At 40.6% G+C, this 20,096-nt stretch overlaps 1 protein-coding gene across 1 annotated transcript; it reads right to left on the reverse strand.

The window, feature by feature from the left end:
* Nucleotides 1–17,292: 17,292 nt before the first annotated feature.
* On the reverse strand, nucleotides 17,293–18,419 carry sox32 (SRY-box transcription factor 32). Its single transcript, XM_030757240.1, has 2 exons — nucleotides 18,113–18,419; nucleotides 17,293–17,963 (listed from the first exon to the last, which is right to left on the reverse strand). Exons 1-2 carry the CDS (start codon nucleotides 18,417–18,419, stop codon nucleotides 17,293–17,295), a joined length of 978 nt encoding a protein of 325 aa, XP_030613100.1.
* Between the last annotated feature and the right edge of the window lie 1,677 nt (nucleotides 18,420–20,096).

Here is a 20,096-nt window from a genome sequence, read left to right on the forward strand (position 1 = left end):
AAAGAATACCCACCCCCCTCCTCAAGCTCAAAGCCTCTTGTCAAATTAATGCCCTATCTTACTAATTAACAATCACAAGGCAGATGGATGGGTGTCACAGCGGAATAAAAATCAACCTCAGGTGTGAGAACGTTGCCTTCACCTTTTTTAAAATGTTCCTTATTGAGAGCAGAGCGAAGGCTGATATTAACATATTTCAGGAACACATTTTAACAATGAAACCTGTCTGTTTTAACCACACACGTCACTGTGAAAAGTACGTCATGAGATCATTATCACACATATCTGGCCTATCTTACACTTCAAGGAGCTCCAGTGTTTGACTAAACCCCTCAGTGTCTGAAATCACCCGATCAAGATTATCTCCTCTGTTCATTTACACACAATGGTCTGGCTCATCAATATCTACTCAGTGAGGTTATAACGCACCAGAGTGGAGCTGCAGCCCCAGTTTGCCCTCTAACCCATCTGAGGTTAGGTTAAGTTTTAGCCACGCACTAAACAAATGGCCTTTACACAAATTACAAGATGCTATCTTTTAAATAATTTTGGCCCTACAGTTCTCCTTGCTTAGCTTTTCCATTCTGGTATGCCAAATTACATAAAAAAGGGTGGATGTTAACGTGAACCCAAATCTCTGTTTTACTGGCTAAACCTAACACCAGCAAAATCTGACTTTAAACCCACCCCAAGTTGGAGACAATGGTCTCAAAGGAGTAACCATCATTTTGTTTATCGATACACCAGCCACTCAACTCGAATGTCATCTTTAAGCAGAAATCACTCAAAATTTGACCCAAACACAATCTATCAGGTTCTATATACTTTAGATTTAAATGCCTAAACCCAGCTCAAAGTGGATTTAGAGCCAAACTACAGGATTAGCTCAAACCCTACAATTTAAATCTAAGTTCTTCTCAAATTGACACCATCTGAAACTAAAACTGTTTTCTACATATGGGAATAGGCATTGGCTTTGACTGCCCAGTTCAGCCATCCATTTGAGAGACAAAGTTGGGGAAGTCTTTGCAGCCTTCCCTCTCTACCTTAAATGGCTGAATGTTAACAGGTTAGAGGAAAACTTTGACAGGTTGACAACACTTTCATGCGCATAAAGTATGAAACCACTGGCAGCAGCTGTTTAGCTCAACCAACTGCAGCCAGTGAGTGGTTTTGCAGTGGTTTATGCAGCCTACTGAAGATCAACCAATAAACAGTTTGATTTGTAACATGGATGGCCGGAAGCTGGTTAGCTTAAAACCACGGACTGTTCTGGTTTTGGTGTGGATTTTGGGTGCACTTTGAGTGTTAGCTGGTTTCACTTGTTTACAGTAGCTTAGCTAAGCTAACTGGTTTTATGCACCAGCTTCATATTTACCTTAGTGATATGCAGCATCTATAGGCTAAGTCTTGCCATAAGGATAATAGAGCTAAATGACAGATGCAGTTACATGAAAACAAAGCAAAAGCACATTTTAGCATTGCATGTCAGCTGATTAGCCTCCCTGTGATTATTTCTATAGGTTAACCTGGGAAAAAATCACATCAGGAAACTTGGGGAAAGTCCCTCCTGATATCATCACTGACTACACTCAAACAAAAGCCTGCTACCTGCGCTGACATGCTGCAATGCATGGAACAATGGAGACCCAAGAGGACTCTATTTGCAGTTGAAAAATTGTATCCACATATTCTGATCAGTGCTCGTGAAGTGGACTTTGAACTTTGCAGTAATTGTTGCATTCTGTGCAGCAGCAGGTTCAGCTCTCTTGGCCTGATACCATCCAAAACATGTGTTATCGCCGCAAGCTGTGGCACATACTGGCTTATCAGATGGCCTTGTGGCCTTACAATAACAAGGGCTCTATCATGCCTTAGCAGGCCCCTATCTGGAAGCAGTGTCACCGAATAACAACAAGTGCAGCCTGTAAACTATGCACATAAGGTTACTCAAGATGCTCCTAAAAGCTGGACTAGGCGCTGATTAAGTCTGAGACTACATGCAGAAGAAAAAAATAAATTAATTAAACATGTATTTTCAAACATGGTCATGGTCTTGCCTATTTTTTTTTCTCCTCAAAACTGGACTTCACGGCCTTGGAAGATCTCCTGTCTCACAGTAACACGTCTCAGATTTCGTCTCAGAGTAAATCAAAGCGGACAATTTCCTCAGCTCAGAGGAAAACCCCTCAGAGGGGAATGAGTTGATAATGTTCCTGTGTGCCCACGGCTTCCTCTCAGATAAATAAATACATAAATAAAAACACGCCTGGCCACTTCAGATTTATTGTTCCTCTGTAGGCTGTGAAGTAGGGGTTATATTGTTTATAGTAATTAAGTCCATTAACAGATTTGGCCCAGGTGGGTGAAAGGGGCCTCTGTGACATCCTATCACCCCCCTGTAAGCCACTAGTCCCCAGTAGGGCTGGATCACTTCCATTTAAGGCAGTGATGGCCAAGGAAAAAGGGGGATTACAGAGGTTAGCGTTGGTTTGACTGGGCTGAGACTGTGTCACGTTTTCTGGAGTGATAAGAGCCGGAGCAGGAAGCTGTGAGAGGGCAGGAAGGAAGAGAGCTAAGGTCTGGAAGGAGAGAGGGGAGCTGTGGAGATGGAGGATACGGGCAATGAGAGATGTAGGAGAGGAGAGCAGGGAAGTGAAAAAAAAGTAAAGAAAGAAAAAGAAACTGTGCTATGTGGTATATTTTCTCTGCACTGTTTCATGCACACAGAGGTAGGAGGGAGAGCTGCGCTCTGCTGGGAAACGCAAAGGGAACCTGGGGTCCAGGGGGAAGTGAGTGGATGACTAAATTTGGTTTGAAAGGCCACACTAACATACACCTGCTTCCCGCAATCAAACAGGCCACACAATGATGACGATATCAAGCATCAGGCTTTTGTCTGTTAGCACCAGAGCCAGTAACATGAAAATCTATATATGATACTGCAGCTTTTCCTAAAATTAAAGCTCTTAAGTGTCTCTGAAACTGAAATGTGCTTGAGCAGGGATGCAGTTTGTATTATGTGTATGTTCATGCTCCAAAAATAGTGGATCTTGAACATGTACTTTTGCTGAAATCAGTCATTTGTGTTTATCAATTCATTTTAACACAACCTAGCAAAGAACACATATTAAAATAGGATCTTTGGGCACTTTGTGTTGCAATTTCTTTAGTTGAATCTATGAAAAATGGCAAAGAAAACACAGTTTGACAGGCATAAAATAGTATTTTTGCACTGACAAAGAGCTATAGGCTGAATACTATGAGCCAAATCTTGATGTAGTATGCAGTGTGTCTTTAAAAAATCTGAGGAAACTGGACAAAAGACAAAAGTGTCAAGGCGAAAAACTATCTACAGCAAAAATGAATGTCCTTTAAGAATAGGGGGAAAAAAAATCCAGCATGAACCCGACACATGACCTGAAAGATGCATTTAGCTGTTTGGTTGATCCATCTACTGAGAAATGGTTTCAGTGGAAGGGTGGCTCTCAAGAAGCTATTCTTAAGGAAGGGAAACAGGAAGAAAAGGCTGAGGGATGCCAAATTACAGAAGAACTGGACTGAAAATCATTGGCAACAAGTCTGATGGAGTCATGAATCCAAATTTGAAAATTTTCATTCAGACTATTGTCAATATGTGCAGAGGAGGTCAGAGGTACAACAGTGTCTACAGCCATCTGTAAAACATGGTGGAGGCTCTGTCATGGTTTGAGGGCTGCATTTTAGCCACTGGTGTTGGAGATCTTGCCGAAATAATACGGTCAAATTTTGATCCACCATGCAACAACATTTGGAAAGCATCTCATCGGCAACAGCTTTGTTTTTCTGCATGACAGTGGTTCCAAACACACTGCCAATGCAGTAAAAGCGTACCTCGATAGAAAAACACACAGAGCCCGGACCTCAACAGTATTGAACAAAGAACAGTGCAAAAGGCAGCAAACATCCAAAGAAGACCTTTGAATAAAGAAGCCTGGAGAACTAGTCCTGAAGAGTACTGAAGTTGATGCACGAGTTTCTCATTTTCCTTGCAAAATATGAAAAAATGAGTAGTGCCTTGAGACTTTTGCACAGTACTGTAGCTCCAAGAAAAGTAATATTTCAAAAACCAAAACAGGATTTCACAAAGCAATAGGTAACTTCATCTTTCACTTCCATTTTTTTTTTTAAAATATGGTTTTCACTGTTAGCGAGCTTTAGAGGTGCTGGCAGGTGAATTTTGTGACCTTTGGACAGAGACAGGAACTTTCCTCTTGTTTCCGGTGCCAATCCGTCAATCATATTTCAAACACATCTTTCATGAATGATCACAAGTTATTTTGAGCCTGAAAAAAACCCCAGTCCTGTCACAATGTAGAAGCTGCAATCAAGGTAGAAGTGACTTTAAAAATGTTGTTTTCAAGTGAGATCTGGGCAAGTGGGCAGCAGAAATTACATCTATAACATCACAGTTCTATAAGGGTATTTAAAGTGGCCAAAAAGGGCTGGATTGGGTATAATGTTAGTGAAATTACACAGATTCATGAAGATAGTTGCAAAACAGGTCCCTTATTAATTTTATATATAACACATAGAAACATCCAAAATCACTCTTTGGCAATCATTCATTTTTGGGTCTCTGGGTTAAGTTACTGGTGAATATAGCTTCATATTCATTTTGTAGATATGAAAGTGATATGAAGCTTCTCATTTTACTCTTAGAAAGAAAGTTCATTGGTGTATTTCTCAAACTGTCAAACAAATATTCTGAGTAAAAAAAATGTAAAATCACAGAACTCTGCACGTAATTCACTGTGGAAATTATTTATTTATTTTTTTATTTTTAATCAGGTTTGGGTGAGAGATAAATTAAAAACACTTCATTTGTCTTAAGGTCAAACAAGAAGTCAGCTTTAAGTAAAAATGTGTCTTGAAACACTTTTTTTCTCGGGTTTTAAACCGGCAAAGTTGCTAAGCTTTAATGTGAGAATGCCCAGGTGAGAATATCAGCCGTTCAGGTCAACCACCCACTCATCTTTCCTCATTTTTAATCAACCTGTTCATCTAGAAAGGATTTCTCTATTTTGAGATTTTAATCCAGTGACTGAGTTAATCTCTGAAACTAAGGGATTGGAGGAGGGGAGTGGACGTGGCATCAAAGCCACTCAGCGTCAGCTCTGCTCTCACAATTACTCCCGCAAGGCAACCAATAAATCACACTCTCATAATGCCTCTCAGAAAATTAATTTTTTGAGGCTCGGGTCTTGGTCATGTAGGTCAGATAGTTGAAGCCAGGTTTGGTTGATTTCCAGGCATTTTTCAGTCAGATTAAAACACAGGAAGAGACAAATGTAAGTGATGGTCAAGCATCTGTCAGGCTGTGTTTGAAAACAGCAGCTCAGCTGAATGTGATCCGTGAGGCTTCACCTTCAGTCCAAAGACACAGAGGATTTACATCAGCACAGTTATTGCTGCTGTATGTGGAGTTTTAATGGAAAATACACTGAAGTTATGCATGTATGTATTTTCTTTCTATGAGACCAGCAGCTCTACCTCTCTCTGTTTTACAGATGGTTTGCTGAGTCTTATGGGGGCAGTCAACACAACAGAGGGAGCCCTCTGCTGGAACTCACAGGCACTACAGTTCAGCACAGTTGGCGCTTAAGCACCTTTAAATCTTTCTTCTTTTTTCAAATGCACATTATTAAACGCATAAAAAATATTGCAAAGCACATTTAAAGATGTTTTTAGAAGCTTTATTAGAACGAGTAGTAGCTTTTTTATAGACAATATCCAGCTGAATGCACACGTAGTACTGAAAGCATTCATCCTCATGAAGGAGTGCATGGAAAGCAAAATCTTGTTTTTGTGCTCTTGCAGATCTGTCATATCATTTTAATTTTACACACACACACACACACACACACACACACACACACACACACACACACACACACACACACACACAAACATATATATACAAACAACTATCAGAAAATGTAGAAAGAGGTGCTTTAAAGAGCTGACAAATTACCTCTGGAAAAACATTTTCACAAAAATAAAAGTTGCACTTTGCTGCAGTACATAAAGTACACATTCAGAGACTTACTCCACAAACATTACTATGTCCACATAAGTACATTAATAATAATTCACTAGTTAAGGCTATAATACATTTTCAGCCGTGAAAAGCACATATAGAAGATTTGACAGTGGTGGAGATGATGGCAACCTCATCGTTCCTGTAATACAAAGGACTACATGCACTTTGTGAATACAGTTAAACTTTCTGAGTCACAATTTAGTCAATGAGAAGACTATTCGGTGACAAATATGTCTCCATTTTCATATTTTCTTCACAATTCTGTATTTTATTTCTTTGAAGGCTTCCACACTCAGGGCAGAGCCAGAGAGTCTAGCCTCTACTTGCCCTCCGGTGTCTTTATTAGTGGTCTATTACTGTAAAGTTGCTATCAGCAACTTGTGGGGGTTGGGAGGGTCTCCCAAGCTGCCACTAAGCAGTAAATAAATATGAGCCTATTGTATTCCTGTAGGCTCACTGTCCTTGCTCTCCCATGCTGAGTAAACGCTCACGTACAATGGGAGGCCGGACTGCCTTGTCATTCTTGATCCCCCCTGCATTGCTCTTCTGGGTCCTCTGCCTGGGAAAGCAGCAGCAGAGGAAAGAGGAAGCAATGAAAAGGGGATCAGACGTTAGAATACATGTCTCATGCCAGAAATAAGGCAGATCTAAAGTGCTTTTCCTTTTTTTCCTGCAGCATCAAAGGAAACATCACCTGATCTCATGTGAAAACTAATATGAGCCAAAATCATTATCTAATTGTTGTTGTTGATAACAGAAGTGCAACATAAGTAAGTATGTTTACTAAAGTATTGATATTAAGTATAGCTTCGAGGTCTTTGTTTGAGTTTTTCAGGTATCTGATACACCTTTTGGGGACTGGAAGTTAAAAAAAAAATCCACCATTTTCACTTGGTTTAATCAAGTGGTAACTTCCAGGGCTGAAAAGCAGAGCAAAACATGGCCATGCTGAAACCTGCAGTTCCTCTAGTGGCCACTTGAGGCTCTCTCCAAAAGCAGTGACTCTCAATGGCAAATTTAAGAGACAGGTGGGTGGCAAAAAGGGTGCTACGCCTTCACCTAAGCTAATTCGAGTCATTAAAATGAACCTCTTAACCATGTTTGCTGTTTTGGTGCCTTTTAGAGAACTTTTATACAATTATCTGAAAAACTATGGCGTGAAGTAAAGTTTATTGTGCTACCAGAGAAGTCAACAATTCTGTGCATCAGTTTTTTGGGTGAATGAAATTAGTGTTATTTTATCTATACACTATTGTATGCTATAATAACACTAAGCAGGTGTCTCTGGCTGCTCATTGCTAACCTATGTAGCTAACATTAGCCCTCAGCACTCCAAGATGGTGAGAGTCACAGTGCTGAACTTGCAGCATCAAAGCACATTCAAATGCTTGCTACAATCACTTACATTCACCAGTCAATGTTTTTAATTACAGTCATCAGCTTTTGTGAAATTTATAGTAGGAATTAAAGTTTAAAGTACGGTAATTTTTATTGCAATACACTTCGAGCAGTACACCCGATGTGTATTTAAATTTTAAATAGTTTTGTTTGCATAATTGTCACTTGCAACTAAAGTGTCTGCTGTTTAGAAGTCATTAAACTCTGGCTCTCTCTCCCAGGGGGTGCATTTTCTCCTCTGTTTTATCTCCTGTCATCTCAACCAGTTGCGGCAGATGGCTGCCCCTCCCTGAAGATTTCTTCCTATTGAAAGGGAGTTTTTTCTTCCTACTGTCACCAAGTGCTTGCTCATAGGGAGTTATTTTGATTGCTGGGGTTTCTATCTAGTATTGTAGGGTCTTTCCCTACATGCACCTTGAGTTGAGTGTTGTTGTGAATTGGTGCCATATAAATAAAATTGAGATGTCTTGAAGTTGAATGTTCTGACTTTAAGTCAAGTATGTTTTATTTTACTGAAGTAGAGTGTGTTATTTGTGTAACTGTGTGTTTTAACTAAAGGGGGGGGGGGGGGGGGGGGGGGCAAGAAATTGAAAGTTGGGGAGGTTTCTTGCCATCACAGGCAGCCTGGTGGAGCTTCCTTTCCAGTTTCTCCACAGGAAGAGCGCCAGCAGGGCTGCATGGTCTCATAGAGTTCTTGCATGAAAGCAGAAGTGAGGCCTTGAGCAAGGAGGGCTGTGCAGCATTGTCCCCATGGGATGGTATTATTCAGGCCTGGCCTGGCCCCAAGGACCTGAGCATGAGGCTGCCAGTACCAGGCACAGGCGGATGCTGCCGTCCTGTAATCACTGATGACATACATGAAGTAGTTTTCCAGATCGGTTTTCCTGTCCTTCCAGCTGAGAGTAGGGCAAACAGCACAGGAAGAATAACACAAGTCGCAGCCCAGCACAGGGAATGTGGCCTTTACAAACACAGCACAAATAAAAAAGTTAAAAGGCGTGCTGCTCTCCTCCTGAGCGCCTCTGAGTGAGGGAAGTCAGGCTATGTCCTGAGAGAAGGTTCGGCCTTCCTCAGGACCCCCACAGACTCAACAATAACCTGCCAATCAAACCAAAAACTGTTTACTCTAAGTTACCTGCCAGAGCTGAAGCCTGAATCAAGACCACATTTCTGACATGCTGGGCTTGTCTTGTATGTATTTTGTCTCTGACTTATCTTTATCTCACCAGCCTCTGGGTGTTGAATCAGCTTTTTCCTGATAATATTTGCAAAGAAAACTTTCAACACTTTGCAGTTATTCCGACACCTGTGTGGTCAGATTAGTCAAGCAAAGTGATGTTTAAAACAGAAAATGCTACATTTACTTGCTTTAGCACTGATTTTGCAAAGGCAAAACCTATTTTTTTTCTGGGGAAATGCTACAGTCATGGTAGAAAGAGAGTCCACCCTCTGTCAAGTCTAAGGTTTTATGGAGCAGGACATAATAAAAATAATATATATCACAGTTTCCAAACCATTTGAAGTCCATCATTCTACAGTGAGAAAGATTATTCACAAGTGGAAAATTCAAGGCAGCCGCCAGTCTTCCCAGGAGTGGCCTTCACAGCAAATTCATCCTAAGGTCAGACTATGCAAATGATTAGAGAAAATGAAAAAAACCCAACCTACATCTCAGACTCTACAGGCCTCAGTTAGCATGTTAAATGTTAAAGTTCATGACAGTGTAATTAGAAAACGACTGAACAAGTACGGCTTGTTTGGGAAAGGTGCCAGGAGGAAGCACCTTCTCTCTGAAAAGAACAGCACAGCTTAGACTTCAAAGTAACATCTGAACAAACCATAACACATCTGGAATAATGTCCTTTGGACAGATGAGGCCAAACTGAGTGTTTGGCTATAACACACAGAACTGTATTTGCTGAAAACCAAACATCAGCACAAACACCTCATACCGAGTGTCAAGCATGGTGGTGGAGGGGTGATGATTTGGGCTTGTTTTGCACAGGACCTGGGCACCTTGCATTCTTCTGTCTGACCATCTGTCTGACAGCTAAAGCTTGGCTGAAATTGGGTCATGCAACAAGACAATGATCCCAAGCACAGCATCAAATCTACAACAGAACGGCTGAAAAAGAAAAGAATCGAGGTGGTGCAATGGCCCAGACCTCAACCTGACTGAAATGCTGTTGCGGGACCTTAAGAAAGCTGTGCATGAATGAATGCCTGCATAAAACTCAATGAACTGAAGCAACATTAGAAGAGTGGGTTAAAATTCCCCCACAATGATGTGAGAGACTGACCTCTCAGATATGTCCTGCGACCCTTTGTGGGGGTCCTTGCAGTGGAGACAATAAGAACAGCGATATCAGTGCATTATAACCAAAGAAGTTTTACAGCAGCAGCTTAGCACACAATGCTTTGCTGTCAGGTGCCATCAACTTGCCTCATGCACACAGTCCACGACCTGCTGAGGGGTCTGGTGAGCTGTTAGAAGTTAAACCCTGCTAAGTCGATCAGCTGAGGTGTAAAAGACACCACCTCAATATAAACTTACAGGCGCCCTTTGACAAGCTGGCAGGAGGTGGAGGAAGTGCAGAGAGGGGGCGGATCTACTGTGGGTTCAATACACTGTTATCAGCGTGTGGAAATACTACGCAGGCACAAAGAAGCTTGCAAACAAAACAGATGCAACTGTGAAACAGCTGCATTCATGCACATCACAGTTTCTAACTACAGCATGATCAAAGATGCACTAGAATCTATAATACTGCTCATAAAGCACCAACTACAGGAGAACAACCCAGCTTTAGATTTTTTTTTTTCACATGTTTAGTGCGCAGGGCTGCAAGACTACGACAACAACAAGTCTAAAAAAATGGATTAAAGTGCATTTATCTGCTCCAACCTAACATGTTCAACTAACTAGCTTGCAACTAATAGTGCAGTGGTAAACAATCTTTACTTCCAAGACCAAAAGCTCTGCAGAATAATGTTAATAATATGAGCAGAATGTCCACAGTGTGGAAACTTGCCGCTCCTGAATTTTTGTTTTTAACTTTTATTACTGTTTTTTTTCACTCGTACAGTTAAACAAAGAATAAAGTAGACAATAAACCCTGCAAGACCAGAACAAATTAATGTTCTCATGTTTCATTTGTCCTTGTTGTTAAACTAACAAGGTCTGCACTGCAATTAAAGCTCAAGAACAATGCTGTTTACATGTTATTTTCCAGTGAATTATCAGGAGGGGATGCAGACATGCAACTTTAAATCCAGCCTCATAGCATGATAACACGGATTTAGCCATCAGGTTCATGTTTAAAACTCAGTGAGACAAAAACTTTTAATAGCAATCCAACTCATGTGGCTAACATTAGTCTAATTAACTCAATTCAGCAGGCTCGAATAAACTAAAAAAAAGTGATGTTTAAGCAATAAATCTTTTGCAGTTATACCTCCAAAAATACGTATGTGCCCTGTGGAAGTTTGACTAGCAGGAGTTAAGTTCATAGTGAACTAACTGGCATGTCAAAAATGTAACTGAGTTAAAATGATAAAGGAAATATGACTAGAGTAATTCCTCCTCCCAGCTCTGTTGTTTTTCCAGAGAAATACGTGGCAATATTAAATAACAGGAAATGCAAAAAAAATAATTGCACATTGGAAAACAGCACTAAAATCATGACGTCAAGTAGCTCTGTGTCATTTAATTGGTGTCTATCGTGCACACGTATTCTGCAGACGAGCTCGTGGACATTCTTGCACACTGAGTCATAAAGCATCAGGAGCCAGTGAGGAAGAAGGTGTGACGCTGTTTCCACATAAAAGAAAAAAAAAAAAAACGGCATAAATGATGTACGTTATTATCTGATGAAAAGAAAACACCAACAAAGTTGTTTTTCTGTTCGAGGAACAGTTGATGCACATATAATGTGTTATATCTCAACAGAAATATAAAATTAACCCAGACCCAAACAAACGCACACACTTCTGGGCAGTTTGAGGATTGTGTTAATCATCCTCTGAGTGTTTGTTGACAGGAATTATTTTCTTTGCTAAGTGTATTGTATCTGCACAGCAGGTCACGGGGCCACACCCTGCAGTTCCGTTCTCAGTGTGTTTGTTAGACTCTGTCCAGTCATGTGTTTGACTCTTAGGTAGGAATGGGGCTGAGGTCATAAATAACCCATCATGAGTCTGCTTTCTGTAAAAAGGTATCTTCTGATGTACTTCCTATCCTCATCGGCCACTTCATTAGGTACACCTGTTCAACTGCTTGGTAATGCAAATATATCATCAGCAAGTCACATGGCAGCAACTCAATCCATTTAGGCATGGAAACAAGCTCAAGAAGATCCTGCTGCAGTTCAAACTGAGCATCAGAATGGGGAAGAAAGGTGATTTAAGTGACTTTGAATGCGGCATGGTTGTTGGTGCCAGGCAGACTGACCTGAGTATTTCAGAAACTGCTGATCTTTTGGGATTTTCCCACGCAACCTTCTCAGAATATGGCCCCAAAAAGTGAAAATATCCAGTGAGCAGCAGTTTTCTGAATGAAAATACTTTTTTAATGCCAGAGGTCAGAGGAGAATGACCAGACTGCTTCGAGCTGATAAGGAAGCAACAGTAACTAAAAAAAAAAACACTCGTTACAGTCAAGATATGCAGAAGAACATCTCTGGATGCACAGCACGTTGATGCTTGCAGCAGAAGACCAAACTAAGGCTGCAATTTGCACAGGATCTCCAGTAGACTGGACAAACGTGGACCCATCTTGTGATGGCTGCTTCCAACAGGATAAAACACGATGTCACAAAGCTCAAATTATCTCAAACTGGTTGCTTGAACATGATAATGAGTTCACTGTTCTCAAATGGCCTCCACAGTCATCAGATCTCAATCCAACAGAGCATCTTTGGGATGTGGTGGAACAGGAATTTACATCGTGGATGTGCAGCCAACAAATCTGCAGCAGCTTTGTGATGCTATCTTGTCAATATGGAGCAAAATCACTGAGGAATGTTTCCAGCATCTTGTTGAATCTGTGCCAGGAAAAATTAAGGCAGTTCTCTAGAAAAAAAAGGGGATTATAAAACAGTTTCAATAATATCACTCCTTGTAAGAGAGCTGGTTAATTTCTAATGTCCAGTTTTGATTAGGTGGGTGCAAAAATCTCAGCTTTTGCGGTTTGTGTTTTTTAATTTTCCTCCAGTCTGGTAATAGAAACAACAAGACTTGCTTTTTTGTTTGTTTAGTTTTGCAAGTTTGCAAGAGTGTATTAATCATGGAGCCTTAAATTGCGCATCTTAGCCTTACAGCCTGTGAGCTGTTACTGATTTATGATGCAGCTGTTATTTTAAAAAAGCTTTTTCTTTGCATCCTGTGGTTTATTGCTTCTTATTTTGCTGTTTCATCATCTCATTCAACTCCTATGTAATGCAGTTAAAAAAAAAAAAAAGTTAATAAAGGTGGCTTGCAGTAAATCATCATTTTTGCGCTAGCCCACTTGAAGCTGATGAAGGTCTTGATCTTGTCTGTGAGTGCAGCTGCCGCGGACGCAAACCTGTCAGACATGCAGGTGAAAAGCTGTTCCATCAGGACTGGTCTGATGAGGTTATTGTAATCTGATAGGCCCAATTAGTGCTTCATTAGACTGGCTCATAATGAAGTGCGCAGACAGACACATTTAATTCAGCTAGAAATTCTTCTGAGCTCACACTGCTGCCTGAAGGTTCATTTTACTGAACTACATGTTGTTGCAGTTGCAGAGGGGAAGTAATGAAACCTTTATTATTTCTTTAGGATTAAAAAAAACAAAAAAAACAAAAAGGAAAAAAACTGTTGAGTGTCTCACTTCATGGCTCTTCCTGTTTGAGTTTCCTCCTCTGCTCTGCACAGAGCAGACGTCCCTGCAGGATAATACTCGGATGAGCATTATCTGCAGAAAGCAGCCTCAACTTTATCCAAACTGCACTGAGGACAGGAAACTATTGACGACCCTCACGCAGAAGGTGAGACGCGAAAAAGCTAATTATGGCTCACAAAATCTCAAGAATGCTACGGGTTAGTGAACACAAATCTCTTTTTACGTTTAATATAAACTCCAGCTATTTCTGTGTCAATATTGAACACGCAGAGATTACACATTTAATCTCTAACGAGGAAAGCATTTTATGGCCGAGGAACGCTTTTGCTGAATTACAGCACGTTTGACATTTTGAGATTCCTCACGTTCTTCGCCGGTGATAAACTTCCAACATGCTTCTGTGAGCTTTACCAGCACAACCCAGATGCAAAAATAACTGAGGAAAAAAAAAAATGATATGCACTTTAGATTTTTCTTGCACTGGTTGCCCTCAAAAATAGCGTGAGAGAATTTAAAAACTGAAGGTAGATGTTGGTAACTTTCTAATTTTAATTCAGGTTTAAGCTTAAAGATGAAAAAAAAAAACAGAAGACTGATAAAATAGAGGTCTGTAAATATTAAAGTTTCATAAAAGTAACAACGATATCTGAATTGTCCATCTGCCATTTCCACTGCTGTTTATTGTTGATGATATTTTCACCTGAAACACTGATATCATCCAGTTGTTTTTCCTTCAGGAAGTTCCTGCGACTGCTCATTAATTGTTGCTGAGGGGCCAAAATTTGAGAAAAACAAGCTGCACCAACAGCTTCAAGTTCAAGTTAATTTAAGAGGAAAAATAAGGGCTGAGGGTAGTTTTTATTGTTGCATTAATGGAACTATCTTGCACCAAGTGTTTGTGCACCGCCGTGTTTTTCTGCAGTTTGCAGAAAAACACTCCCATGATGTTTTGTAATATCATCATGGGAGTTGAACTGACGTCAGATTTCTTCCTCTCATTCAGGTGGCAGTGGACTGTAGCAGATCTTCATTTTCCTAATCAGCTCTTCTGCTCTCTCCTCCAGGCCGGGTCGTCCTTCCCTCGACCTCCGTGCTCGTCTATTTCCTTCCAACTCTTTTAAGATTTCACGTCAGTGCTTCCTTGTGCAGATCCCTTTTAGCCAAGCATGTTTTAAGCAGTTGCACTTAACCTGTTAGTGCAACACTGAAGTTTTTTGAAGAGTGCTGCAAAAACATCCTCAGGTGCACTGCAGGTTTAGAACCAGGACATTTTCAAGGAGCAGGTAAGTATACGTTTTGCTCTAGAGTTTAGTTTCAGTGGGATGCAGGAAGATAATTTCATAAATACACACTGTAACCCATCAAAAATCTGATGATTTTTTAATACAAGATAAGCATTTCTTTGTGTTAACCCTGCAATAGATTGGAGACCTGTCTAGGGTGCACCACGGTTCTTGCCTTATGACATCCGGGATAGGCTCCAGCTCCTGCTGCGTCCATGAAGTGGATAAGTGAAAGAAAATGAATAGATACTTTTTTCTTTTTTAACACAGTGCAGCAATATTTGACAAAAGATGAATATTTACACGTGAAAAGAAGTTTTCTGATAATAAATTGTTGTCAAAATAATAAAACAGCTGTTGTCCACTTTGATAACGTGATGATGCAGTAACTTACGTACAATTATTTCAGGGGGTGCCGCGGATTTCGGCAGTCCTCACTCTGATCAAAGGGGATGTTGTGGTGTATTCTCAAAGAGTATGTCTCATATGAAAATATTGGTTATGTGTTCAAAGTCAGTAGTTATCAGAACAAGAGGATTATACTTGAAAAACTGTCAAAGTCGTACAGAGAGGTTTGATAATGACCTCATAATTAGGGTAACCAGATGACCTGCTTAATAAGGAACTGTGTACTATTTTTATCCCTTGTCATCAATAATCATGTAGAATCATAATCATTGATTCATTGATGTGTATATCACTTTAATGTTGCAGCTATGATTTTAATTACTTATATATTGCTGTGTAGCTTCATCTACAATAATGCAATTTGTCTGCAACATAATAAGTAAATAAAGCTGAAAATAAATGGTAGAAAGTAGAAAGTGCAATATTTGAATCCAAAGTGTAGTAGAGTAGAAGCAGAAGGTAGCACAACATCAAAATACTTAAAGTACAAGTGCATTAGATGCCTCTGCCTCTGAGAAAATGTCACATTTTTTTAGGGTGGGGTGGGGTCCAGCTTACAAAAGGCAACACATTTAAGAAACATGTGGCCTAAAAAGAGACATGTTGAACATTGGACATACATTCCTACTGAAGGCCAGAGATGATTAGTGCAACAGTTAAAATAACAGTTTGAAAATAATTGTATATAAACTCTAAACAGGGAATAATTAGCAAAATTTGCACTCAAATAAAATACAGTATAATTTTCCCTTACAATATTGACAAATCTGACTGCTTCTCAGCATTGGTAGCAGGACCCACACAAACACACTCTTAATCCCACTTTTAATTTTTTTAAATAAATATTTTCATATGCATTTTCAGTGCTTTTCACTGGGTTTCGTTCCTGCAGGGTCTGACATGTTTGAGAGACTTCAGGCCTCTGTCCTCCTACGTCCATCCAGGACAGAGTTCAACCTCGAGGCTCTGACACACAAAATATGGGACGGGAAGTAAACATTTTCCTAAATGGGTAAACATTTGGCAGCCAAAGTCATATGAGTTTGGAGATATGTCGATTTTTGGGGCATATTTTTAGAGCCTTTGTGAAATGTTTTAAAATGAAACAGGAAGTTGGGAAGTTTATGGCCCCCGGCGCCCGCCCTACTTCCCTCGCATAGCCACGAAAGACATGTGGAGAGAGATAAAATAGTGTGTCAACAGCCTGCCAAAGGGTGGGCAGTATAGATCTGACACTGTTTAATGTAACAGATATTTTAAATAATTTACAGACCTCCTAAAGTTGCACTCCACTGTACTTACAGATCATTCATATGACAAAAAAAATGTTGGCTCTGGAGTTTATATTTCTTCATCTTCCTCCTTGGTAAGACTGTATGATAACTGCTGAACAATAGACATTTAGATAGACATGAGGGTAGTTAAACACAGCTTAAAGACACTTTAAACATTTATTAACATACCCTTGAAGGCATATTTCTCATTATTACAGCTGTGTTTTGTGAAATTGTCATTTATTATCTGCTTATACTCCAGCTCCTGTGCTTCCAGCTGCTTTATGATACATTATTAGTCATTTAATATATGTTTAAATGCTGCTTAAGAATGTTAAAGAGGGAGACTCGCAGCAAAGTGTTGCAATATTTTTAAAAAACAACAACATTGTGGTCACTTTTACTGCGTCAGCCAGAAACACAATGCTGTCGGTGTACCATTTGAGCTTTATTATGAAAACTTTAGCTCAGTTGATGAAGAGTTGCTAAATAAAATTAAGAAAAAGAAAAGATGGATAAAAGCACAAACGTTTATTTAACAGCATGGGTCTCAACAAGTGTCGGATTTATTGATCAAGTTACTAACACTGGTTAATTTAAAGCACGATTCTCTGCGAAGATAATAAGAATTTTCATGGTGAATTTTCTTTTTCATTTTAAGATCTTAATGACAACATAAAAATTAATTAGTTATTTATTGTTTGCATTATATTATTATGAATAATTAATATAAAACAGGAAGACAAAACACTCAAAATCTACGAACACAGCTTGACAAAAACACCCACCCATCCTTTTTTTCACCGCTCATCCAATTCAGGGTTGCGGGAGAGGTGAACTAACTCAGAGAGACAGACATCCATTCACACTCACATTCACACCTATGGTCAATCTAGAATCACCAATTAAGCCAACCCCACAGACATTATCTGGTGACATCATACTGAAATAATTTAAATAAATACACCATTCTGACGCGTATCATGACAGCACCACTCTGTGGCTGTTTTGCTCTTGGTAGCTGCTGGGATTCACTGACTCAGGCCTTTGGCGACTTGGACGAAGGTACTGTTCAAACTCACTGGGATCCAGATCATACAGCATGTCTGCCTGAATCTGTTCCAGGTAGAACTCCAGGGGGGGCCCAGGATGGCACTGTGGACCCCCATGGACCCTGAACTCCCTCTGATTCTCAATGGGGCCTGCAGAAGTGGAGAAAACTTCCTGCATCTGCTCCTGCTGAGTGTCAAAATACACCTGAGCCTCTGCAGCACATGCAGGAAGGTTTGAGTACATGACAGGATTATCTAGGACTGCTGCTTCTTCTGCTTGGTCTGGCAAGTCAGGGGTGTTTGTGTAGCTGCTGTGCAAAGCAGTGAAGTTAGCTGAGGAATTTGGGAAGGTGTGTGTGTTTGGGAAAGTCTGCTGGGGATTCTGGAGCAGGTAGGTGAGGTTGTAGTGGGGCCCGACACCTGAGCTGTATAAAGACGGTGAAGATGCTTGTGTAGGCTTGGAGTTCTTCTTGAGGTTCTTCCTCCTGCGGGGCCTGTACTTGTAGTTAGGATAGTCGATGGTGTGCTGGACTCTTAGACGCTCAGCCTCCTGCATGTAGGGGCGCTTTTCAGCCAAGGACATGGCCTTCCAGGTTTTCCCTGCAGAATAACACAGCAGTAAAAAGATCTGTATGTTGACTGGCTTAGTAAAACTGACCACTGACAAATAAAATAAAGTGCTGATTTGAGGCTATACCTGAAACAAATTGTGTTGCTGAAGAAACAAAGAATACTATTTAATATCATACCGAGTATTTTGCTCAGGTCGGTGTTCTCCAGGTCTGGATTGAGCTGTGCCAGCCGCCGGCGCTCTTCTTTGGTCCAGATAATGAAGGCGTTGAGGGGCCTCCTGACCCTCTGCTGTCCGGCAGCAGATGTGGGTTCGGGGCTGGTGCAGCTGGAGTCCGAGTTCACAGACAACGGGCTGGACGGCCCCGAACTCGGGGAACGCACCTGGGACATCTGCTCTCCGTCAGCGGCGCCGAACTCCTCGCTTTCCAAAATGGGGCTGTTTGTGCAGAACTGGAAGTCTGCGGAGTAGTGACTGAACTGCATAGTTGCAAAAGGCTCTGTTGTGGGCCGCTGTCATCCTCCTGTTGAAGATGAGTGATATATGGGGGCGCTCCTCCAATGGGAGGTCAGGAGGAGTGGATTTAAGGTGTGAATTCCAGGTGTGTTCCCAGATCTGTGACCTGACGACCCAATCAACGATTTTACTAAACTTCAGATGGGGGTCTGTATAAAGTCTGCACAAACCCCACTGTTAGGTTGTTAATTAGAAAAGTATAGTTTCACTCTCCTAAATTAAGTGGAATAAACCCAAATTCAGCGTAACTAGATTTGTGTCTTTTTCCATGTATACGCTCGCAAAAACAATACACGATGGGGGTCTGTACTGAGATAGGATTTGGGTTTATGAGGTTGATGAGGCGTAAAGGTGACATTTTTATACTTTTAAAAACGCGTTTTAGGCTTATATAAATACTGAGATCCAAACACGTGAGCTTTGCGCTCTTTAACTGGACAAAACGCGTAAGGAACTTTGTTTTCCCCTGACTCACTCATTAAACCCGCATCAGTAAAACCAAATCATACCTTTACATTCTGAAGAGAAATAAGATCAATAGGGCCTGAGGGCGAGGGAGGGAATTGACATCAAAGTTTTAATCAGGCAAGGCTGGTTACTAATTACACTGTGCCTTTTAGGTCTTATCTGGCATCCACTGTCTTTATCAAAGTTCATTTTACAGGCCTGAAACAAACATGATCAAGGCGTGCTTATAACACGATTACTGCTTACAAATATTTGCGGACACAGACACATGCGCACGCACGCTGATAGGCCCGCTTGATATATTTAGGGTATCAAAAGGGGGGAATAGCCCAACTTTGCCTCCCTGAAAAGATAAAAAATAAATAAATACTGAAAGAAGATGATTGGTCTCAAACGGGCAAGCATGAGGATCCACTGAAACATGGGGGGAAAAGTGTATTGAAATCCTCAGACATTCAGACGCATAGAAACTATAGCAGGACGGCTGCAGCTGGCACATTGCGCTTTAATTTTAGTTTAAAATGTCGATGTTTGGGACGCATATTTTACCAGCTTCTTTTCCATGTTTATTTTACTTTAATTCATAAATCCACAAATGTGTGAATATTTAGGCATTCCTTCACCCTTCACTCCAATTTGCTTAAATCTTTTGTAAAAGAGCAGAAGACAAACTTTTACTTTTTACAGTAACACACACAGAAAGGAAAAATCCACCATTTAAATCCGTGTGATTACATTATTGTGGATAAAAGTGACGTTAAATGAATAGTAAAGACCAGCCCAGAAACTCTGGAGGCCTCCGATCCCGCTGTAATACAACAGGATGCCATCACAGGTGCTGACTTCCCCTGTACGGTTTCCATGAATGTCTGTCTTTGCAACTGACGGCATACATTATATAAACAATAGATGCATTATGCAGACAGTTGCAACTTTCAATCTGCAATACACTGGGCATCCCCTGCACCTGCGCTGCATTGTCACTATAGTAGAGTCACTTATGCGCCCCTTTAAAGTGTAAATGCTGTGTGTGGTGCTGTTTAGAGAGGAGAGGGTTAATACACAATGATTGGGACCGATCTTAAGGTGAGTTTTGCTAGAATACACATTTAACAGAAAACACAAGTCCTCACTTTAAAGGCTTACAGATGAGCCCTGAAATAACCCTGCAACAGGAG

This window comes from Archocentrus centrarchus, chromosome 20 (genome assembly GCF_007364275.1).
Source record: "Archocentrus centrarchus isolate MPI-CPG fArcCen1 chromosome 20, fArcCen1, whole genome shotgun sequence".
Taxonomy (NCBI): Eukaryota; Metazoa; Chordata; class Actinopteri; order Cichliformes; family Cichlidae; genus Archocentrus; species Archocentrus centrarchus.